This window comes from Phyllopteryx taeniolatus, chromosome 23, assembly GCF_024500385.1.
Source record: "Phyllopteryx taeniolatus isolate TA_2022b chromosome 23, UOR_Ptae_1.2, whole genome shotgun sequence".
NCBI classification, from domain to species: Eukaryota; Metazoa; Chordata; class Actinopteri; order Syngnathiformes; family Syngnathidae; genus Phyllopteryx; species Phyllopteryx taeniolatus.
Window position 1 is genome coordinate 481,771 of NC_084524.1, and position 24,343 is coordinate 506,113.

At 50.6% G+C, this 24,343-nt stretch overlaps 1 protein-coding gene across 3 annotated transcripts in view; it reads right to left on the reverse strand.

The window, feature by feature from the left end:
• nlgn2a (neuroligin 2a) overlaps positions 1-24,343 on the reverse strand; it is a 96,766-nt gene that overhangs the window by 20,375 nt on the left and 52,048 nt on the right. Inside the window, exons 2-3 of one of the 3 annotated variants that reach the window (XM_061763791.1) lie at positions 8,091-8,794; positions 1,765-1,818 (exon numbers count right to left, since the gene is read on the reverse strand). In XM_061763791.1, the coding sequence (XP_061619775.1) occupies positions 1,765-1,818; positions 8,091-8,622 (586 nt within the window). In that variant the 5' untranslated portion in view covers positions 8,623-8,794. The remainder of the gene's footprint in view (positions 1-1,764; positions 1,819-8,090; positions 8,795-24,343) is intronic. The other 2 variants (XM_061763793.1, XM_061763792.1) reach the window with 2 other exon arrangements.

A 24,343-nucleotide genomic window follows, 5' to 3' on the forward strand; every position in this document is an offset into this window, starting at 1 on the left:
TGTCTTGGACTGGCCGTTGACCCCTGCCGCTTCTCTCTTGAGGGTTCACGTTCTCCCGCTTCCCTTTGTCAACGCACAAAACATTTCTTCCGTTGATTCTGCATTTCCAACCGAGCAAAGTCCCGCTTTCACCCCAAACGGAAAGCGTTCCCAAATGTGCTTGTCGGTCAACAGCGAGGGATGAAAATGCGACTTCATTGTTTACAATACTCGTTTCAATTCCAGAAGAGGTTCCCACAAATATGAAATGACTATTACTTTTTCATGCTACTTTTTTCGGTTTCTCTCATGAAAACATAACAAAATAAACCAACCATAAGAGGCAAATAATACCGATCGCGCTTGTAACTCAAATATGAAATGACAGACATGCCGTTCATCAGTGCCAGCCTCCCCCCGAAAAACAACTAAAACGTTTAACGCCGTTACATTGTACTTCATACAAACAAAGCGTCATGACAATTAAATACTGTACGATGTCAAGAATGATTTGCTTCCATTCAATGGGCAACGTGCTGCTCCTTCGGGTGCGCACACCTCGGCCACCCGGGGGCAGCAGAACACCCGTCCGTCCCTTTTCCGCACCGCGGGAGAGGCGGGGAACGTGCTGCGCCGGTCGCCAGCCAATCGCGGGGCTCGTCTAGACGAACAACTATTGGCGCTCACAGTCACAGCGACGGGCAAGCTGAATGTGGGAGTACCCGGATAAAAGCCACGCAGGCACGGGGAGTACATGCAAACCGGATTCGAACGTAGAGCCGGGCAGCACTACGGCGTTGACGCAACGGAGCTATCGGCACGAGGACTCCGCTCGGAACCGAACTTTGCTCATTTGCTTCTGTCTCCATGCAGAGAAAGCGTCCTCGTCGGTCCTCTCCTTTTCCCCGTCGAGCCTCTCGGCGGCCCACCGCGGCAGGGAGTCATACGTTTGTTTGCTCGTACGTGGAAAGGGCTTCACCGTTGTTAACATCGCAAGACTTTCTCCGGGAATAACGCACCAAGTAGCTGCGCTCGAGTGCTTTTACGCGAGTGCAAATTGCTTCATTCTTTACATTATGGTTTTCATAAAGTACACTATTCAAGAGTCCTATTTTCCCTTACTGCAAAACACAAACACACATTTTATTTTGGCGAATTACACTTGTATCTCAAAGCACCGCTGCAAGAAAATACGGTTTCACATGAACAAACTGAAATATCGTCTTCCGACGCTGACAATATTTTGGAGTCCAGTTTTGGGCTTAAAACGCTGTTGATGCATCCGTTCTGAATCTGTTTCAAAAAATCAATACAAGCCTCAAACTTGCCCAAGAAGAAAAAGATTCACTCGCAGAACCCCCGAGAATAGCCGCAGAGCCAAAAGCAGCGATGATAGAAATCAGCTGCGCCGCTGCGGCCAGGAGATAAAGGACGAACTTCCTCCGGCGGGGGCGCAAGTGTCCTCGGATGCCCCCCTGGCACCGGCCGGCGATATATTTGCGGACTCCGTCCGAAGCGACGTCGGCTCTTCTACATTTTGGGGAAGAGCCGGCGCGACGCTGACGAGGATGGAGAACACGCGCAATGACTTCCAGATGAAGAGCGCTAGCTAGGCGGAGTCGTCCTAGCGATGCTTTTTCATTCGACGTCGGCACATTTATGCGCGTGTGCGGAACACAGAGCCACCTTGTGATGTGTGCGCATGTGTGCGTGTGCCTTGTCCATACAAACCCCCCAAAAAAGACTGGGAAACAAGAAAAAAGGCAAAACATGCATCAAAAATACCTTCGTCTCGAGGCTTGTTGGCTGCAGATTCATCGTGTTTTTTTGTGAGCGGACCTAGGGTTCAGAAAAAAGGGGGGGAAAAAGAGAAAAGAGAAAATTCAAAAAAGATTACTGGCAAAAAACGTTTTCAAAAATTAAAAGACAAAAAAAGAATACCAAAAAAATAAGAAAAGAAGCAAGAGCAAAAAAGGACAAAGCAGTAAGAGTCGTCGTTTGTTTTCTCTGTGTTTTGTTGGTTAAAAAGAGGACAAAAACAAAATGCATCACAGACACATTCATCACAAGAAAAGACACAAGATCAAGAAAGCCGGCGATGTTGTCGTCTCCTCTCGGAAGAAATATGTTCTCGCCCTCTCCCCCCCGATCGGCGCATCTGCGTGGGAGTGGGTGTGGCCACTGGCTGAGGCGCTTGCCGGTTGGGAAATCGGAAAGCTTTCCAAAAAGGACCCATGTACTCCCCCCCCCCCCACTCAAAAACAGTTGAAAAAACACAACTTTTGCTCTTGCCCTTCCCTCCCCCCCCCCCTATTTAAATGGCACAGCCGCTATTGAAGCTGTCAAAGCGCATCGTCAAAGACTAAAACAATGGTCGATTAGCCCGCCGTAGCGCCACACACCGAAGCCCAAAAAAACAACAACCTTCAATTCCAACGGTGCGCTGTTGCCCGTCGGCTCGAAACAAACAAACAAACAAACAAACAAACAAACCAACCAACCAAAAAGAACATTCCCCAAAAAGCCACATCTGCCCTGCGGGGGCGTCATCATTCACACAGCGAGTCAATAATTACACAACACAACAGGGTGAAAACGAAAAGAAAAGTGCCCACTGGCCGCTTTTAAGAAAAAGAAATGCCTGCAAATGAGCGACACACCCAAACTGATCTTGTTCTTCATTCTGTAGCACACATACAAACGACACACAATTATCGTTGAAAAACATTTGGAAGGTTACAAACTGTCGCCACTTCGAGTTCTTTGTACCCTTTTGAGCAAAAGGGGGAGGAGTGCTCTCATCGAGCACCAATCGTCAGTCCGGCGAGAAGAGCACTTGATGGCGTTCGACTGACGTCGCGCATCCAGAAAAACTAAAAGAAAAGGCGACGACGAGGTTGTTCCCGATCCAAGAAGCTGACGAGCACGCGTACGGTAGCTGGAAATCGGTAAGGGGATGCGGGACGCGCCGAGCTACGGGCAACAAATCCCTTCAATGCGGGCATAAACTGCCTCGTTGTCTTTTTCCTGGAATGGAATGAGGCCCTGCTGCAGGATGATGCAAAACCCGCCAAGACCGATTTCACAACATGAGCCCTAAAGACCAGATCAGAAGATCAGAAGATCAGAATTTGGGTCAAATCTGCGTCACCAAAAGCGGAACCGCGTGAAGTCCTGCAGGTCGTCGGCCTAAAAAATGCGAGGGGAGCGAGACAGGAGGTCAAAAGCGCCATGAAGAGGAAAAAAAAAAAAGCCAAAATGCAAACAGCGACGTCGGTGGCCATGTCGCGTGAAATCGGGTGAGCCAACAGGGGAGACGCGGCGAGTGACGGGGTGGCATTTACACAGCGCTAATTAGCAAGTCGGCGTGAAGGTTAAAGCCGATGCACGGTGAACACGCGCTTGTCGGCTCATCTGTTCGTGCATTTGCTGGGCCAAAACCAACTGCCAATTCATTGAAATATATTGAAATATATATGTTACTTCCATATATTTCATCAGCGGAGGTCAAAAAACCAAACCAAAAAAAAGCCGAGGTCATGAGATTTCCTGTGTGTCCAGACGCTACATTGGTTCAATTAGGAGCATTTTGGGAATATTTTCCTTCATTTTTCAGTGGGTTGGCGCCTTGGAGGAGGTATCATAAAAGTAATCATAAGAGTAACACAAATATTCTCATAAAGTGGACCAAAAACTTGATTTGGTGTGTTCACACCCACGTGTAAACGCGGCACTTGCAGCTTCTTCATGAAAAAGGGGCAACCCCACATCCCATTCACTTTTGCGGCGATTTCTCGAGGCTCGCTTTCCGGTTCAAGGTTTTGTAAAAAAAAAAAAAGAAAAAAGGAAAGGCATTGAAATTCCAAAAGCACGTTTGCATTTTCTGTGAGTGCTTTGAACACATCGTCTGACTTGTACGTTAAAGTGTAAATAAACACTGCAGCAGGCAACGGCGTATCAGGTATGATGACATCCTGTCAATATATATATATATATATATATATATATATATATATATATATATAAATGTATACTTTCTTACCAGAGGAATGGTAAAACGCAGTTTTGTGCGCGCGTGTAGTGGTCGGCGCTATCCATGGTGCTGAAATGCGGTTTTAAATGATTCACAGGCTCCCCTGCATTGAACCGAACCCCTAAACCACATTACGAGGACAACGAAATGTTACTAGCACTAGCAGGGTCAAACGGCGCACTAGTTGACAACTGCTCGCGACTACGAGTGAGGACAGAGAGTCTACTACATGGACCTCGAGCTGGTCACTGGAACTCGACTTGTCACGTCGATTACGATGGCGAGAAGTGCCAACACGTTGAAAGTCAGACAAGTGACGGCACCTTCATCTCTTCCTCTTCCTCACCTCACACCACACCTGAACAGAGTACGCATATGGATGCTGTCAACAGACGACGTCGCATACGGACGATGCAGTTTACGGAGCGAACCGCAAACAGCATGTAAAAAAACAAAAACAAAAACAAAAACCACTGCTTTTCAAATCAAGCCATGACATACATCTGTAGATCAATGATTACTTTGCCACCAAAAGCCATCGGATTGATTAAAGCGGTCTTATTTTGTTTATTTTTACAGTTTGAGGCGTCGCAAAAGCAAAAGGTTTTCACGTCAAAGTCACTAGTCCACCTCGACGAAGATCACGATGTTTGCGTTTATTGACATCATTGCGAACTACGGGCACAATAATAAACGCTTGGCTAAAGTCATGCCTCGCTGACAGTCAAAAGCATTTTTATTCTCGTCCATTCACGACTGAAATGTCGTTTTAAGTAGACACATTCAGTCGGCGGGATAAATGGAGCGTGCACGCGGTGCTAACGCTGCCACAATCAGAGGCCCAGATTGTGTGATTATTTAAGCGCCCTTGAAAAGTCCATTCACTCCGCCGAGCCTAAACGGATCATTGAAATGAGCGAGCGAAGCGCTATTACTGTCTCCGTCGCTCATCCATCTGCAGATGGGAAGTTGGGAGACTTTGAGGCGGGAGAAGGAGGAGGAGACGCGGGATAAAAGTGACAGAAACGACGCGAGAGATCAGGTTGCGCGTCGTGTCACGTGCGGTACAAAAGAGGAAGAAGAAAGAAAGAAAGAAAAAGAAAAGAAAAGCCCGCCACAAGCTCCACCCCCTCGACGTACCCGGCTAAAAATAATTGCAACGCGAACGCTTTCGTTCGGAGCCAAGCGCGAAGGCGAAACGCACGCGGCCTTTGATGCTCGGCAGCGGGATGCAGGAAGTCGGGAACGGTTGCCAGGGTAGCGCCGGCTCACCCGGTGAATCCTAATTCTTCATTGGCTGCAAAGATTTCATTTGCTTTGGGATTTGGGATAAATGGGTTGGACTTTGCCCTCGTGCAGAAAGTAGCCCCTCTGTACCCAAAAGGGCAATTCGCTCATCGGTCCAAATCAGTCTTAGTGAGTGAGCACTTCTCCTTTGCCGAGATCATCCGTCCGCCCCGCAGGCAGTCGGTACCCGCCGCGAGCGCCGACACATCTCCGTCCCCTAACGTCGATCAGATTGCTCCGCGTGGCCTGCGGAATGTCGCTCATGGACAACAGACGCGGGCGAGTGTTATTATTTGGATTTTCAATCGTCGTGCCGTTTTCCACGGCCGTCGGCTCACGTCGCGGCACGGAGATGCGCAACCCCACCTCGCAAGGGTCCGCACGCATTCCAGTTCTCGCGTGGCCAGAAAGGAAGTTCCGGTCGCGGTGGCTCGTTTGTGATTTCCGACGGGCTGCGAACGCTCGGCAGCGCGGCTGCATTTGAATGAGAGCGTTTGGATGGCTCAGCCCTCGTCGTGGTTCATCGATAGCAAAGTGATCCAACCTTTCGTGAAATAGGGACTCTTGTCAATGATTCAGCTTTACATTATTTCTCATGGGGAAATCATGCTCAATTTACAAAGAACCAATTAAGTTTGTCAATCGAGGTTCGTCGTCTCTGCGCGGCGATGGGCCGCCGTTACCGCGTTAGCATCCAGCCGCTGCTGACGAATGGCGAGAGGAAATCGGAATAGGCGCGCGCGCGCGCGGCGGGGGCGATGCGGGTTGACGCTCGGAGATGGATGGCGCCGCGCATGGAATAATTATGAGCGTGCAGAAGGCGAGCACGCCCGGGACGCCCGCCGCTAACGAGGCCGGTATGGGAAGTTGACCTCCCGGAGCGTCGCCCGGCACAAATGCCGGAAAGGCTCACACGGGAAGCGCTAAAAAGACTCGTTCACTGCCAGCCGTTTCGACTGAATATTGTATACGCCAGAAAGGACATTGGAGCTTTTTCTGTTCTTTTGAACACGGGTCGGTTTGCCCCAAAAACACTGCGCTCTAACCGAAAAGCAGAAAGCTAAACGCACTCGTCAGCCATTTTTGGTTTGGCTCCAAGTGGGTAATTCCCTACTTCAACGCAGTCGCCAGTGCGGCTCAAGTCCTGCGCAGCGCGTCCGCGTGCTTCGGGCTCGCTGGCAACGGCCCCGCTCCCGCCGAAGCCCCCCGCCCACGCCGAGGAAACCCTCCCGCCCTGCTCTTCAGAACCTACAGGAGGTCCTAATACCTTCCTGACTATCTTCTTCCAAGGAATGACGCAAGTTTGCCACTCTCACGGTTTCAAGCACCGTGGATACAAATAAAAGAATACGCTGTACGTGTAAATGATGATAAAAAGACAGCAGAGCCTTTCTGTGATCTGTGAAGGAAGAAGTGCAGGCAGGCTGGGACTGCGGGAGTGTGAGTAGGTTTGCGCTCAAAAAGGAAAGAGGGCAAATGATAACTAATTAGCGACAGTTCAGCTGAGGACAGATAGCGAGAGAGATGGAAATGTTTCGCACACACATTGAATTAAAAAAAAAAAAAAGAGAGAAAAGCGGAGGCAATTGTGCCTTTGATGAAGTGGCACCAGCACGCTGACCCGGTTTCTGCATTTTCTAGCGCCTAAAATGCTAAATGGACAAAAGTATTGCTGAAGCAAAAACTTCTTTGACGAAGATGAAGAATTGAAGATTACGATTTTTTGACGAATTAAGCGGTATGTCTCAATACCTTTGGCCACATACGGTGTTCGCTTGACTCCTAAGTTTCATCTGTTCCACGAGCAAGCCCCTCAGTCAATACAAGGCACCGGATTGTATGAAAAGCGGCGAGGAAGAACATGCGACGTTTCCAAGTCGTCCACGAAAGAAGCCCCTCGTCGGAAGGGGCAACTGCGACTGCGCCACACGAACATACCGCACGCTTATCAGAACTCGACCATCTTGTTGGACTGTATCGACGCCACCCATCTCGTCGTCTTGTAGGGGGGAATCGTCAACGTTAGTTTGGTTTGTAGGTGGGGGATATACGCTAGAATGAACTCATGTTAACCCACAGTAGAGCGGGTTCATTCGGACCTGCTTGTGTAACTGTGAAAACAAAATATTGCCCTCCCGCTTTCCAAAATTGGAGCGGACTTCCTGGAATGGCGAGTCTTGACGGGGCTTAGGAATGTCTTTGTGTTGAGCAAAGGAACCCAAGAGTGGCTGTCATGAGTCCTTCTTGCTGGTTTGGCCAACCTTTCGTTTGCGGCCGACGGCAGCTCATTCCGAGTGTTCTCATGTCGCATTTGTGTCTTTGACCGTTTGTCCCGTTCAATAACGACGGCGGCTCTCCTTGCCCACATGCGAGGGCATCACGCGACTCCATTTTGTTTCACTTGATTCGCGCGGCAGCATACCCGAAGCTTGCTTGCTTGCTTGCTTGCAAAAAAAAACAAACAAAAAAACAAAAACGATCGATCAAACGACGACGGCTCATAAAAATTCCTAAACTGGGCAACTCGTAAGGTACCGCGAAAATTGTAAGAAGCACACACGTGATACTTGCAAAAACTTCAATGTGAGGAATAAGAAAGGTTATCGATTGATGAAAAGCACTATTAGACAACTGGCTAAGCGCCAATCCCAGCTTTGCCTTCGTTTCAACCACATTCAAGGGCCGTGCGTGTACGAAGGGCGACTGGACCGACTGCCAGGGGGGAGGGCTCAGCACAGAGTCGGGCCCCCTGGCGCCCCTCGTCCCTCCCGCCCAGCAGCCCAGCACTCACCATCCTCCACGGGCACGTAGACGTTGAGATAGAGGCAGTCCTCGCTCTGGTTCTGGATGTACCCGGCCGCTACGTCCAGGTTGTCTGTGAACCACACAGGCAGCATGATCTCGGGGAGCACCCCGTGCACATTTTGGGGGCACACGGGGGCAAACTGGGTGGCGTTGCGGATCTCCTGCCACGAGCCCGGGGCTTCGGGCGGCTGAAAGCGGCGGTCGCCGATGGGCGCGGTGGCGTAGGGCACGCCCAGGTACTGCTCCACCGGGCCCAGGATCTCGTTGTTCAGGTCCTTCTTGACCCCTCGGAGCTTGCCGTAGTTGGTGGTGACCACGGGGTGCTTGGAGGGCTCCACTTTTTGGCTGGAGGCCACATTTAAGAGGAGGGCGAGGCCCAACTGCATGCACCAGTCTGGCATGAGGCACCTTTGCCTTCTTTGTCCACTCGCAAGGAGAAATAGCCGCATGGCCGCAAATGGAATAATCAAAAGGGAGTCGAGTCCAAAGGCGAGGGACCAAATCGAGGAGCAGCTCATGCGGAGGGCGCGCAGGGATTCGGAAGGCGGGCCTCGGCGGGGGCGCCAGGTCAGTGCTGAACAGGAGCCGAGGCTGTCCCGGTGGCTTCCGCGGCCGTGGTTCTGTTACGTTCCATCCCTCTGCGTCCTGTCCGGTCCTGTCCTGGCGACGTCATCGATGTCTGCACCTGCGCTGGGACACAAAAAGAAAAGAAAAAGCGCAATTAACCGGGATCGTGCTTTCTTGCGATCTGAAATATACTCGAAGGGCAAAAAAAAGGACGACATCGCTTCACTCAACTGGGTTCGTTCAAGGGAAATCCTTTTGCTTCACAGCACGGTGATGACTTAGCATGAGCGGAAAATAAATCCGGCCATTGGCATGGTGTCACGTGACCTGGGGAACTCCTGCGCCGCGCACGTGGTGTTGTACGCATCGCAGCCCGAATTCGGACTCGTCCCGGTATCGCCTGCGCGAGGATCGGACTAAGCCAAAAGTAAACATAGCACAAAAGATTGTGACATTGTGACGCCTTCACTTGAGAGGTGAGGTTGACGGTGAATAAGAACGGGGCACTCGAAGCAGTCCACTTTGTCGCAAGCGCACGTCGCCGTACATCCATTCACGTCATCTTCAGCGTAAATCCTCAAGTGACGAAGCCTGTCACAAATGCGCGGAGGGGATTACGCAGTGCCATAACAACATTGTCGGGGGGCGTTACGGAACGACGCGGGAACAATCATGGCCGATGTTTATGAGCGGATAGAGTCCCTTTCCAATTGCGACGCTCTCTCTTTGCTTTATCAAACCTGGTTTTAGTTAAGCCAATAATTGCTTCACCCGCACCCTCTGGAGCGACTCCCCATTGTCGTATTCCCTCCCCCCGCCCAGCTCCCGAGGCTAGACGTCAGACGTCTCACTCGGGTGCGGATAAGGTGGCTGCTTCATGCCGCTAATAGCGGCGTGGATCCCGCCTGTAAGACCAAAAAAAGAGGTTTGGCTCATTCAAGCTTTCAAGCTTTCAAGCGCAGTGCGTTCAGCCTGAATGCGCCTGCAGCACCAGACTTTGTTTCTCAGGGGACGCAGGGACGAAGCTGCCACCGGAACCCGGCAGGAAAAACGGGGATTGGAAGTTGACCGGATGAGATGCACAGAGGTCCTTCAGTTGACCTGCACAGCGGCAGGAGGCGCGGGCTTTCCGCTGCTGGTTGGTGAAGAACACTTTGCCATGGATAGAGCAAATCCCACGACGTGTTGGAGCAGCGCGAGCGCCATAAAGCTTCTCAAACCGGCAGTCGGGGAGAGAAAAACTGCAACGCTGCTCCGACGTCATCTGGCCAGCCGTGAGCAAGGGAAGGGTTAAGGTTAGTACGACAACTGCAAAGCCAAAGCTGTCAAATGCTGATGCCAGAAAGATACCTTCAAAAGTACAAACCAGGACGTGGCTCGTGACTTTTGGGACCCCCTGGACATATATATATATATATATATATATATATATGCGTATGTAGCCAGTGACTCAATAAAAGGGGCAAAAACTGACATCTTTATCCTTTGCTTTTCAATTGAAAAAGAAAACATGCCCTGACCCTAAACCACCAATGAAATCCTTGTGAGAACACGCTGCGTAAATAGCCGCAATACCAACAAACAGCCAAGTTACAGGAAGTAGTGCAATTACTTGGATCAAGATCAAATCAAAGGTTGGACGCATCATCTCGTAGTCAATTAGTGCCTGGAATGCTGCAGCTCGCCGTAATTAATGTGCGAGCAGACTTTAATTAGCACGGAGGCCGCCTCACATTAGTCACCGCCTCTCCAAGATGAAGACGCATCCGCGCATCCGTCCCGCAGAACTGTGTGCGCCGGCTCCCCGCTTAAAAGGTTCAAATTGTGCTTAGCGGGCTAACCGCGGATGACTCGGCGTGCGCGCGGGTGGGACAATTGGTCGCCACTGCCACGGGGCCGGCTTTCCAATAGGCCGGTCCGAAGAGACGACGTCCTGCGGAAGGACCGGCGTTGGATGAAGCTTTTGGGTCTTCATTTCCATTCACCGCTCTTCCATGCTGTCCACGCTACACACGTCGTGTGTCACGTCACGCCTGTCAAGGCTGACAGTCAGGCGCACGCAGCGACGTCAGTGGCGTACAAAATGACAAGCTAAGACAGAGGTGCGGCACAAGAAAGAAAGAGCAGGTGACAGACAACAAGGGAACGATTTGAAATTGGGAAAACAATGCATCCTGAGAGAGAGAGAAGTTGAATTCGTCAAATTCTCTTTTCCCATTGAAATGAATAGAAATGCAATTCATTTGTTCCAGCCTAGCCTAGCCTAGCCAAAAAAAACGAAACTGAAAAAGTTGTAATGTGTATTTTTTAACTTGATAAAACCATACAGTCATGACATATATAGAATTCAAATGAATAAAACAGTTTTTGTCATTCGGATGGCCATCGTGCTGCGCCCACCTTGGCCACCAGGGGGCAGCATATGAAGACAAACAGATCAACTGTTCATTGAGACGTCGCCACTCCTCCAGCTCATTAGTACCGCGCTAATATCCGTCGTTCTTTGCAGAGGATAAAGAATATATTATGGAGTCCTGTCATATTGTTTTTCTACAGTACATGTGTCGCTGCACCATTTGCGTTGTGTTATAGCACTGCAAGATAAATGCTATTGAGCATTAGCATTAAGCTAACAGACCAAATGAGTTTGTTTGAAATACACAAAGTGTAATTCTCTGGTGGCGCTCAAAAGCTTCGGGTCACTCGTATCTCAAGGCACCAACGTACTTTGAGCCTCCATTGTGCAATATTAGGTGTCCTTGGGCCCCTTAAAAAAGTTCTTCACATCATCGTTGTGCCCAAAGTCGAATTTGTGACACAGCTCCTGCCTTGGATCCGTGCAGGCGTACCTAATGTTATGTCCGCAGAGAGGACCCCATCGCAACTCATGAATACAAAGCGGGTGTCTGATTGCGCAGCGCCCACACAGCCTGGCTGATGCTTTTTTGGGGTGTCTGTGTGTCACAAAGTGTTTCCATAAATAGACGCAACGTGCCAAGCCGCGCAGTGTGATGTGTTATATAACCTCAGAACGCACACGCCCGCAGACCGGCGTCGGCATCTCGGCGGGCCGCCGCACGCACCGACGTTTGCCTCCAAAGCCTCTGGGAACTCTCCGCCAGGCTTCCGGTTACCGTCCCGGTTTGTCGTGGTTCATTTGGCCATTTCCCTTTGAGTCATATTCAGCTCTTCTTGTGCGTTAGCTTGTCTTTTGCTTTTTGAATTATTATTCTTTCCCCCTCGCTTCCTGCAGCGTTGGCACGTGACAGGTGGCGCGGCTGACCTACATTGACGGAGTTGTTTTCATGGTAATTTCTCCCCAGGGATCAAAGCGTTATTATTATTTTCATTTTTGGGTCTTTCTCCGGTTTTTCTTCCCGTCTGGAACGCAAACATGACTGAGATGATTCGCTGCCGTGGACATTTACATTCATCAGCTGCAGCGGCAGTCAATATATCTGCCAAGTAGGTTTTTTAACGGGAATGTATGGAAGAGGGCTCTCTTTCTCTTGTCGGCGCTTATATTTAGGGCGGTGGGGGGGGGGAAAACTAAGTCGACCACAAAAATTGCTCGATGCAAAAAATTCTGCCTTGAGGCAATACAAAATATGAATGAAACCGTATTTGTGCCGCGTGGAACCACGTGGCCACCTTCCATTTTTCCTGCACCGACATTTGTTGCAGTCGGGCCCGTGAAAAAATTGGCAAAAACGACAGGCGTACGTTCTTTTTAAGACACTATTAGGTGTTTAATGTCCATATAACAGGAGGTACGAGTGAGCTGAAAGGTAGTTAGCTTTTCTTTTTTTTACCTAAAACAGTTATCGCTAGCATGGTGAACGCTAACTGTTTAGCAAAGGCTATTTATTGTCGTCTCGAAGTTTACAGTGTATAGCATCCGCTCAGTACCAACATATTTGAAGGATAGAAGCCCAGCACTCATAAATGAGAATAAATTGCATGTTCGAAGTAGGGGGCGATGACTGACAAAACATCTACAGGATAATCGATTGCAAAAAGAGTCGCTAGTGACAACCCTACTTGTATTGTCGCGCAGCACAATGTACTGTGCGTCTGGCAAGATCAGTCCAAACGAAAATTGCTGGCGATCCGGAGAACTCCGCTTTGAATGGCAGTGAATGAGTTCAAGGCCCTGATATTAGCTTTTACTAGAAAGGAAGGAGAAATGCACTAATGCATTTACTCCTCGTCCAATGACATGTAAGGTAAAAAGAGAGGGACTTAGCGCACTTGTCGTACGCGCCATCTTGTATCAAACTCTTATCTCGGCGTCTCTTCCGCTCAGAATCCTCGTCATTCCTTCTTTTTGTCCTACAAGAGCTCACCTTGGAGTGGAGCGCTAAATCTCGTGTGAGCACTTTCATCATTCGCTGCTAATCTGTCAGGCCGCACCAGCTGAACGCCAAGCCGCTCGCCCGCCCGCCCGCTCGCCGGCCCCCCACACCTCCGACAGCCGCACTTCATCCCTTCCTTCCTCTTCTCTTTCCCCGGTGTCGTGCTTCGGCAGACACATGACGTCTGACGCTCGGGATGAGTGCAATCACTGTGACTGCACCCACACGCACACGCACACGCACTAATAAAGTAGATTTGGGAAAAGAGGTAAGCACCAAAAAGACTTTTTGAAGCTGACGCTGATGTCAGAAATGAGGAGAAATGGAAGCTAGGCAACTAACCGGTGCAACAATCCATCGATTCATCGACAACTAATCGATCATCAAATTAACTATTTGGATATTTATTCATCGTTTGGAGACGTTGTTTAACTTCAAATTGTCCCAATCCACGGGATGATAATAATAATAATAATAATGTACAGTCATTGACACTCATTGCGTTATTGTTGCTTTCAGCTCCCAATGCCGAAGAAACACCGACGACAGGGCGAGCGAGCGTGTGTGCGAAAGAAACGCATGCAGGAGCACGGCGTGGATCAATAGCGGCGCGTTTATTAGATTGAGCCCGCGAGTGGAACACCGGCGTACAAGCTTGTACTCTCGTCTCTCTCCTTGGCCCTCAGGCAAGCGAGAAGTGAGCCATGAGATGCTGTCAATCTGCCGCGTGGTCTTTTTCATTTGTCTGGAAAGTGAATTCAGAGTTTTGTGAATTGAAATATTGAATAGACGTTGAAAGATAATTGTTGGAAAGCTGCAAAGACTGGGAACAATGTTCATTCGGGGAGACCGGACCCTGAAAATGCATCTTGCCATTGGATCGCCCGCTGACGCGGCCGCTTTAGAGGGCCTCGTTGTCGACCATGAGCGCGCGCGTGTCATGCAAAGAAAGACGGACGAGCGAGGAGGGGAGAATTCTTCTTCTTTTTTTTTTTTTTACGTTTCGCTTGACAGCCACCGTGCAGACCGGGACTTCGGGCTGCAAAAATGAACACTTTGGAGCGCCTCGTTGTCTCGCCGTGGAAAAGCCCCGCGACGACCCGGTGGGATATACTCAAGCAGATAGTTTCGCGGCTCAAACGTGTAGTTATGTGTCGGCATAAGAAAGATGCAAGACAAAGTATCCTCCCTTTTTCCAGGTCGTAGTACAGATATTTGATATTAATTCTTCACATTTGGCAGGGTTGTTAACAACGAATGTGCGAATGTCAGAAGACATTTTCTTTTCACTTTGACTTTCTACGTGTTCCGGTGCATACGAGGCGGCGACCAATGTCGGGGCCCGTCCGCATTGGGCTCGCTTGTTCGCTGCACCCGCTTAACTTCGAAAGCACCGCTGCGAATCATTTGTAAAACGAGGCGCCGGCAACGTGCACGCCTGGTGTTTTATGGTCCTAATAAACCCGCCGCGTCTTCCTCGTTCGTCAGGCTCGCCGAGGTTTCTTAAGCTGGATGGCTAACAGACAAGCACGGTGATAGAGATAAATGGCGAGGGAGGGATCGACGTGCGCCGCCGACGCTTCAGCGGACGAGGAGGATTGATGGAGCAAATAGTCTTGCATTTGTCCTCTCCTTCCAATGCGGTCTTTACTATTCGCAGCGGCACCCCGACACGTCTGAGCGAGTGAGCCTCCCCAACGGCCAGCGTGGCGCTTCTATAAATAAAGATCGATCGCAGGTGAAGGGGCTTTGTTCTCCAGCCCGGAATTTTTGAAAAGAGTCCAGCGAGATCACAAAATAGCCTGTGGGTGAAGTCAATAAAAGACGAGAGGGGAAGTAGCTAACGTTTACAAAATGCCTTTGGATTTCGTTGAAAGTAACAAGTAAAGTAACAAATTGTTGACGTCCGGGCTGGTCCATCCCCGATCCAAACAAAGTTACGAACCGGTGTTGCCTCAAGATGATTTTGAAGCTATTCTTTTCAACTTCAATTACATTTGATTGACACGTTGGCCACATTGAGACAGTCAAGCTTGTTTGCGGTTATCACAGACGCTTATGCTGAACTCGAAGCACTGACCGACATTTCCCAACTTCATTCTGCCTTTTGTTCCATGAAAATTTCTGGCCAGGGGCGTCCAATCCGGTCTGCGAGAATAGAGAAGACATTAACTGCAGTTTTTTTTTCAAAAGGAAGCGTTGTTGGTCGCACTGACAACCGCTAAAATGACCTGCAATTGGCTGCCACTCAGGATTTGACACCTGATATGGATGCACTTGTCGAGGCTGAAAGAAGGTTGCCAATTTACAGGAGCAAAGTAAGCCGAGTTCCTCGCCTGGTCAAATGCGGTGCCAACTTTGCTGTGTGAAGATTACAGTTCTGCCAAAAGGACTGAAAATTGCAAAATGTCAGTCTACAGCTTCACTTCAAAAGATGTTGGTGAGGTGGAACCCTTTTGGTTTTTTCATGCACTGCCAAAACTTATTTTTATGGGAGAAGGCAAAGAGAAGGTTGATGGATGTCGTGAGGGAAGACGGATGCAGGAGATAGGCCCACATGGAAAAGGATGACGCGCTGCGGCCACCCCTAACGGGACAAGGCCAAAGGAGGAGAAGAGGTTTACAAATGCTACGGACGCTAGATAGAGCCACTGAGATTCGGAAGTTGCACGTGTGTAAATGCTCCAGAATATGAATAATTGTCATGATATTGTTGGGAATTGGAATTCAGCATTTACTGATGCGTTTTGAATCCACTCGAGCCAGGCCTCGCGTCAATGCAAAGCACGCGCACGGCGTCAGCGCGAGGAGGAAGGTTCATAGATTCCGACTGAATCTTTCACGTGCGCGGCCTCAACTTATGCAGGCTTCCACCGCCGAGTCATCAAGGCCGCCACGGGCCGCGGAGCCTCACCTCCGCTCCCCCCTCATCCTTCGTCCTTGTCGCCCCCATTCGTCCTGGCCGCTTGCGACCTCGTGCGCCCTTCATTTTGCCAGGGAAGGCCTCCCAATTGGCCTTGGTGCCGCTCGCCGTCTGTTCACGTCCGTCTGCCTCCAAATGACACGAAATGTACATGACGTGTCTCTGTATAGTAAATTGGAGCAGACAGAAAGCAGAGGGCGGTGCAGCAGCGGAGGGGGCGGCGGGCTTTGAAGCGGTATTTAAATGGACGCATTAGCATGCCGCTAGACGTGGCGTGCTGCCACCGCTTTGGCACACGACCCGCCGATGAATACGCCGCGCGGCCGCAGTGACGGGCGAGTGCGCACGCTGTGCTTCTGATCCAATAAAATGTCGGTAATAGTACCAGTCATAGTAAGAGGAATAGCGCTGTTGTCCTTTGCTTTCATTGTTGGATAGCAGCTCATCGCAGGACTGCAAGCGGAGCAGCTCGGCGCAGGGAAGAGTTTGTACTGGATGCGTGTATCTTTGCGTTTGTGGAAGATTGCGGCAAGCTTAAGTGCATGTTCAACATGTCCTTGAGCGAAGACGGGACCTACTCTGCTCTTGTATTATATAGGGGCAGTGTCAAAAGAGGGTGCGTGGATCCTCCATTTGCACTTGCCTGCATGAGTTCTGTTTTTTTTTTTTAAACTGGATTTCATCCCCATGTAAAATGGAAGCAGAAATGTTTGTAAACACAGTTGACCGACCCTCCGTTTCTGTGTGACCTACTTTTTGTTGTTTTTTGTTTTTGACGGACTTTTGTGTCTAAATTTTGTCCCGATTTTCATATATCTGCTCAGTTTTTGTACCCCCCCCCCCCCCCCCAAAACAACACGTGATTTCCCCGAATTGATGTGCGTTCATCCGAAGCCTTAAAGAAGTTGTGTAAAAAAAGCTTCAACAGACAGCAAGGCGCTTTCGGCAACGATAGCTCTTATTAACAACTCAAAGCGATAACCCTCGCGGTCTGCTCGGCAACACTCAGGCGTAATACATCCTGTTTAGAGTCAGACCTTCAAAATAAAAGCATGCAGTATAATAATACCGTTTCACCACACTTTCATTGGCTTATTTGGCAGTCACACACAATAAACAAGCACATCAGAGTTGGAGTGCGAAATAAGCCACCATGGAGCCAAACCGAGTGTGGGGAAACCGTTATTTGGCTGGCGTGCTACCATTTGGAAGGTCTGACGTTCGACAGGACGTCACGCCGACCTTTCCCCGGCCTGTCCGAATGTTGCCGAGCAGACCGGGAGTCTTATTGCCTCGGGTTGTTAATCAAAGCTTGAATCGTGGAATACCCCGTGCTGTCTGTTGAAGCCTTTTTCCCCAAAAATAATCACAGAAATTTGATGAAAAAGGGTGAGAAATGAAGAAAGAACTCGGAAAATGACTCCCCTCTCTCCCCTGCTCGCTGAATACGCATATGATTCAGTTTGAGTCAGACTTAACGGACAAGAAAAATGATTGGAATCATTTTCCAAAGTCTCTGTGTACCGGATGTATCGGCCATTAAAGTAGTTCAAACATTTGCGGGACAAAGATATGAACCGAAGCGAAGCAAGCAAATCAATGGGATCAAAGGTTCAGAGGTCAAATTCAATTCAGCTTGAAAGTGCATTTTGGATTCATCCGGAAATTTCACCCCAAACTTTTTGGGAGTATTGTATAATCGGTCACCACCAGGGAGGGCAACCGTTTCTCCAATCTTCTGGCCGCAGCAGGAGCTCCGAGCCGAGCGGCGCTCCGACTTAAAAGGCTCGCTTGCCGCTTCCCTCCCGGCTCATCTGGAGGCCTCGGGGACGGGACCGATCTTAAAGCCGAATCTCGCAGTCTGCCGGCAAAGCCCTCGCCTCATCGTCGGGAATCCCGGCCATATTTCGCATGACACTTTGCTCTGCCGCCCGAGCGCCGTCGGGACGCGTGGCGGAGTGGCGTCAAACAAATACAAATCTTTTCAATGGAACCGGTCCTGTTCAGCTGCTCGGCCTCGCAGAATGGCGGATCCGGTTGCCTTTTGTGCTGGAAAGGTTTTGCTGCGCAACAGGTGAGTATTTTTACAAGTATTTCAAATACTTCCTCTGCTTATTTGTTATTTGTCGAATCATTCTGATGTTGATTGACAGAAAAGGCTTTCAAGATATTTTCAAGCACAAGTAAGTCACGTTACGACAGGCAAATCGGGTTCTTATTTGCACCTGGCGAGGAACTAAACAATTGGGCAGGACGGGATACGGGAAATGAGCAAGGCAGTAGTGCGACTGACGTGTGGCGCGGTGGGATGCTTTTATCGTGTCTAAAGACCTGGAAGGGAGAACCTGTGAGCGGACGTCTTAATATATACTTGTTGTCCCAGCGTAAGCGGGCGGATGATGTAGCAAAAGCAGATGCGCCGGCGCCCGCCTCATCGTGGCTCGTGAATGTGCCCGATGTGGGAAATCGGGACTGCGTGAGTCATAAACGTGTGAAGTAAGAGGCTCGACTCCCGCGGGCAAAAGGGGAGCAGCCCCTCCCGAGACAGGAGGGCAAGGGCTTCACGTACATGCCAGTGAGCCACATTGCGGCACATTTCTGGCAGACAAGAATCAAGAATCAAACTTCAAGGTTGGCCATTTGAACGAAAGCTGAACCTTGAAGCTTTTCTTCAAGTTGGACATTTGCTTTTGCAGGGAGATTTTCTCGTCTTACACACCGTTGGTTCATGTTGAATGCTTGTTTATCTTTCCGCTTTCACAATATTGCTTTTTTTAGAGCTTGCTAAAATGATGAAGCATTGGTTGAGCATGTTTATTTGGAAGGTCGCTAACTTTGAAATCAGCCAATTAGACGAAGATTCGGAGAAATTGGAATCCTCCAGTTGAAAAGTGAGTGTCCAGGCGGACAAGGCCAAAGAGCGTGAAAGTCAGTGTCTGGAGTCTTTTCAGTACAATGAGTGCATTACGTTTGATGTTGGAGAGCTGAGAAGAGCCCCTTTTGTGCATACGATATTGCGCCACCTTGACTTTCAACGGGATTAGCTGCACGTGGCCCTTTTGCTGTTTTTGGCATTGACAATGTATTTCTGCAGACCTGCGCCCACTCATCATTGTCTTTTCCCATTTTGCGATTGCTAAATGTATTGAATTAGTGCTTGAGATGAAGTTGTACACTTTTGCAAGAACTTTTATATCTTGTGGGAGTAGTTCCACTATTTTCGAAACACAAAGGCGTCGCTCTAAAGTATTCCCGCGCGTTGGGAATCTTTTTCGGATTGCTGTTCTTACTTTCTCGTGTTGAAATTCCGTTACTTTCTCCGTTGAAATTCTTGGACTGAGCTTTCACGTGACTTGAACGCATTATTTTTGCCGATCAAATTAAATGCACCGTGCGTGTGACTGGATCAATCCACCGTGTGACAGAGTAATGAGCCATCTTCGGTTTTAATCGGCTTATCTCTCTGCGCACACACGCATTTCTCTCACGCTTTTCTGTAGCAGGTTTGTTAACATTTTTTGTCGCGGGCAACAGAGCGCCGTTATGACTGTGAAACCACGTCAATGTCTCATCGTATGATGACACCTCCAAATAACCAGTTTTGAAATCAGAAGTCAAGGGTAATAGTCTGTGCAACTATTCCTGCAGGTTTGTGAAAAAGGAAAAATGCTTTCCATATCTCAACGTTCTTCATGAAAACTTTTTGGTCGAGCTCCGAGTAAGAATCACGGAAGTTGATTGTCTTCCGCGGGCCACATAACATGACGCAAGCAGGCCAGATCTGTTTGACAGCGGCGATCTCGCTCTCCGTCGCCAGATTCCGTCAATTCCATCCCTGGCTTCTTCGTCGTTGCCTTCCTTTTTCCAGGCAACCTGCTCTTTTGTCCCCGTCGGTTCACCCTTTTCTTGGTCTCCCCGCCACCCCCGCGAAGCCTCCCTTCGTTCCGCGTCGACATTCGTTCCCTTTTCATGAAATTCCCTTCAAGCGAGCCGCGCCGTCTCAGGCCCAATAGCTCAAACAGTGGAACCTTTGATGCATCATTCACGGTTTTGTTCCCTAATGCACTCTCTCTGTCTCTTTCACAGTATCAAATCTCCATCGCGGGCTTTTATCCGGCATTGCAGCTTTGTCCCTTCCTCTTGCTTTTAAGAGTCTCATCTTGTTGCCGCAGCCTGACGGCCCACCCCCCCCCGCCCGCCCCCGCCCCCGTTTCCACCCCTGCACCAAAACTCTGCCTTTCAGCTCTTTTTCTTTTACGCTTGCGTATCCCGCATTCCCTTCCGCATCACACACGTGCTCGTTCTCCACACGGTTCCTCCCGTCATCTCGTGCCTCATTTTGCTCACGCGACTGCACCGGCGGCACCCGTGATGGGAAAATCGGCACCGGTCACCGCATCCTTGTAACGTACGGACGAACCCGTCGGTGACACGCGTGCTGGCCTTCAATTGCGGCTCAGAAAGGAGGTAAACGCGGCTCTCGGACCACCGTCTTTTGCGGGCCGGCGCCCGGAGTTGTTCAGCTTAAAGAGCTTCAAACGCTGATGCGTGCACCAGCGGGGTCCTGCCGGAGCAGAGACGTCCCGGCCCCGGGCATTGCGCCACGGTCCCGAGGGAGCGTTCGGGTCTCGCGGTACCGGGACGCACCCGCCCAATCTGCCTCCAGGACCTACTCGCCGCTGTCCGTTCCAGCCCGCTCCAAAAAAAGCAACACCAAATGTGTTTTTTAATAATATTGTACTTTAGAAAAACAGACAGGAATAGCGTTTTCCAAAATGAAACCGTTTTTGTCACACTATTGTGCTGCTGCCTGCCTTGGGGCACCTGGGGGCAGTATAAAACAAGAAGACGGATATCCTGTACGTGGAAGTCTGGACAGTGTAGATGGCTCAGCTCCTCGCAGAGGATAAAGAATATATGAGTGTGAGTACTGTTATATTGAAAGTCTAAATGTCTGCTTACTTTGGTGCGGAATCTAAATTTGCAAACATTTGCTTTTTCCTTGGAAAACAACCAACCGCCTTTTTGCCTATTTTCTGACATTTGACCGGCCAAACCAGGAATTCCATCCTAATCAATTTATGTTTGGGCAATTTCTCGGCTGCCATTTTTAAATAATGTCCTTGTTTTGAAATTCTTTCAAATCCGATTCATCGCTTCATTGCAAAAAATACCCTGGAAATGGGAATTAAAAATCGCAGATAGTAAGCGAGTAAGAGCGAGCGCCGCAGCTTTCGCGTAGCCTCCCGAAACGGTGGGCACCCAGCACTGCCTGTTCGATAGTGGCGGCGCTCACCGCGGCTCGCGGGCCCCTTCCACTCACGGCCGACTCAAGAGTCATATTGAACGCGAATCCGCCCTGTCGTGACTGACCTTGAATTAAAGCAAACGTAACGGCGGCGCAACTCATGCCGAGGCAAAACTCCGGGGGTAACGGAGGCGCTCGGCACGGCCCATTATTCCCAAAATCCCATATTTACCCTCACGCGACGGTGAAATGCGAGCAAAGCGGCGTGCCCGTGACAGGCCGAGCCGCTTAGGCGACTTCATGCGCTCAGACGAGCAAGAAGACCGCTCTTCGCCCCCCAAAAACATTCTCACTCTCCTCCACACAATATGCTTCGGGTACAAGAAAACACACACGCACTTGAACCTTTTCCCAATGTCAAACACATCAAAATAAGCGCCATAGCAACAGTGAGCCAGAAGGAATGCATCCGGCCCCTCCTGGGCAACGCCCCGCTTCGCCCTGAAGGCATTCCGTACCTTCGAAGCGTCGCGCTCTCGTTTACATTGGAGACCGCACGGGACGCGCGTGGCTTTCAAGAATCCACAACAGCAGCGGTTGAATACATCGACTGCAGTCTCAAAGCCAAGAAACTTGAAAGCAACAATATGAAGACATTTCATGCGGACGGCGCGCCGAGCGAGGACAGCGAGCAGGCGAAGTCGGAGACGCCGTGCTAAGCGCTACGCTAGGCTAAAGCCAAATACGCCAGAAGAAGCGCTTCGGCGGTGCAGTACACGCTTAATCAAAGTCTGACCGGAACCACATTCCATTTCTAGCTTCATAGGAATTTTAGAGCACATCGCAGACTTCCGAGTGGCGGGAAAGGGAGCGAGCGCCACTGACCTCAACTAAAGCGGTGCCGTGCCGGAGGTTTGGCGGCGCCGGCGGATGTACCGTTCATCGGCTGTGCCGTCTTTGAGTCGTTTCGCAACGCATAACTGGCGGCCCGCTCGCTGATTGATGTCAGCGTTAGTTACCGCGCGTTCTCCATTTCAGCGTCAAAAGAGCGCGTGTGCGCCGTGAACCCGAGCCGCCGCCAGTCCCTCGCTGATGATGTTGCCACTTCGTCTTCGGTGCACGATTGCCTTCACGTTCCACGTTGCCGAAGTGCGTCAAGTCAAATCGAATTCCCCGCCACGGAATTTGGATGTCAACAGACAAAAGAGGAAGGAGGCAGGACGGCGCATGAATATTGAGGCAGGGTTTCCTTGACAACAGTGACCTTTTGAGATCCTCCTAATTGAGCCAATCTCCCGGCAGAGAGACGGCGTCCGGCTCCCAGTCGGGCGCGGGCCGAAAGAAAAGAGGGAGAGGAAGGAAACGAGGGGGCCACCCTTTTGAGCCACAAGAGGGCCGCCGTCAAAAGGTTGCGCAACGCGAGCCCGATGAATCGAGGGCTTGTCCGAGAGCGGCGGCCGACTTCCGACTTCAAATCCCGTGTCCGCCATCTCCTGCTTTCCGCAGACAATTTGGCCAGAAGAATCCACCGAGACTTCAGATCAATTCCGCTGCAAATCACCGGCCGAACTCGAGCCGGGAGCTCGCCGGCGCGACGGCGGCAAATCGCTCGAAAGGCCTTTGTGGGAGGGGAATTTATGGGCGCCCCGATCAATATGGCTTCATTAAGTGGAGAGGGGAGAAATGGGAAGGGGAGGGCGGGGAGAGCGTCGAAATCCGCGGCACCTCCAGCCCGACGTGGACGTTTACAACCGTAACGCCACCCGATCATGCTCCCGGGGGAATCTGTTCGCGTTGGGGACGATTTCAGCTGCAGGGTCAATACAACGCCGCCTCCTTCCGATTTGTCAAAGTCTTCAACAAAATAAAACAAGCTGTCGACGAGGCCATCCGTGAGGCGGTCCTGGGGAAAAATCAATTGCCACATTTACACGTCAACAAAATTGTCAGTGGGAAGGAAGCGGAAGCTCTCCGCTCCGAACTTCCGCTCTCAAATGTGTTTCTTGCGGACGAGAGAACGGAATAACCCTCCTGACTAAATGGCCTCTTCCGCCGGTGAGGTGAGCGTGAGCCCAAAAAGCCGGCGGGGGAGCTCGGCTTCGCTCTGCTTTCTTCCGGCAGGCCGACCGGCCCCGACGTCCCCGTCCGATCCCGGCGAGCGCGCGGTGGCGGCCACACTCCCTTAGCACGGCCAATTAGGCTGACGACGGCCCGCATCGCTCTTCCTCTCATGCTGAACGGTGTGCCCGTACGCTCGGGCATCCAACGTCAGGAAATGTAAAGATCGCGCGTATGCGACTCACGAAGGGCGCTGCACGGGCTTTTGGATGTTCAAGCCGCAGGCCAAGTCCAAGGTGCGCGCAGCAAAGTCGCCTGCCAGCCGCTGACATTTACGTGCCGACCGCGACCTGTGCAAAACACATTCAGGCTGAGAGGGGTCTTGCGTGGGCAACATTTGTCACCAAAGGACAGACGCCAGTCACGGTTCCACCAACACCAACTGTTTCCTCTCGAGGGACGGAGGACACCTATACAGCAAAGATCAAGGCCGAAACAACAGCAACAACAACAACAAAAAGAGCATTTCCTTCGAGCGAATCCGAAGAGAAAAGCAGCCAAAAGGGTCACGAAGGACTTCCTTCCGCTTTTGTCTTTTAGAGGAGACCGACAAATGTTCATCGATCCGGGCTGGCGTTCAAGCGAGATGACGGACGGAGTGAGGTCCAAAGACGGATAAGACGGACGGGCGCAATAGAAAGACAGCCACATCGTACGATAATCATCATATGACCTCTGGCGTCTCGGCCGAGAGACTTCCTGACTTCCTTCCGAGGGCCCCGACGGACAAATCCAGACGTTGGCTATTCAAGGGGAGGTAGCACTCGAGAGCATCAAGAACCAAAACAGATGTGTTCATCTTTATTTTGCCACGCGGGTCCCAAAAACACACGAGGAATTTGGCTCCGGTAGTCGGAGCCGCTCGAGTGCGGCAACGGGTGGTCGATTGGCAGAGAGAAAAACGGTCGCTGAGCCATCGAGGGTTCTGCCACTGGAGTCCGGGCGTTGACGGCCACCGACATGCGGTACGCGCTGAATACTGCAAGTACGCGTTGCGGCGGGCAGGCGCGGGACACGGTCTGGCCCGG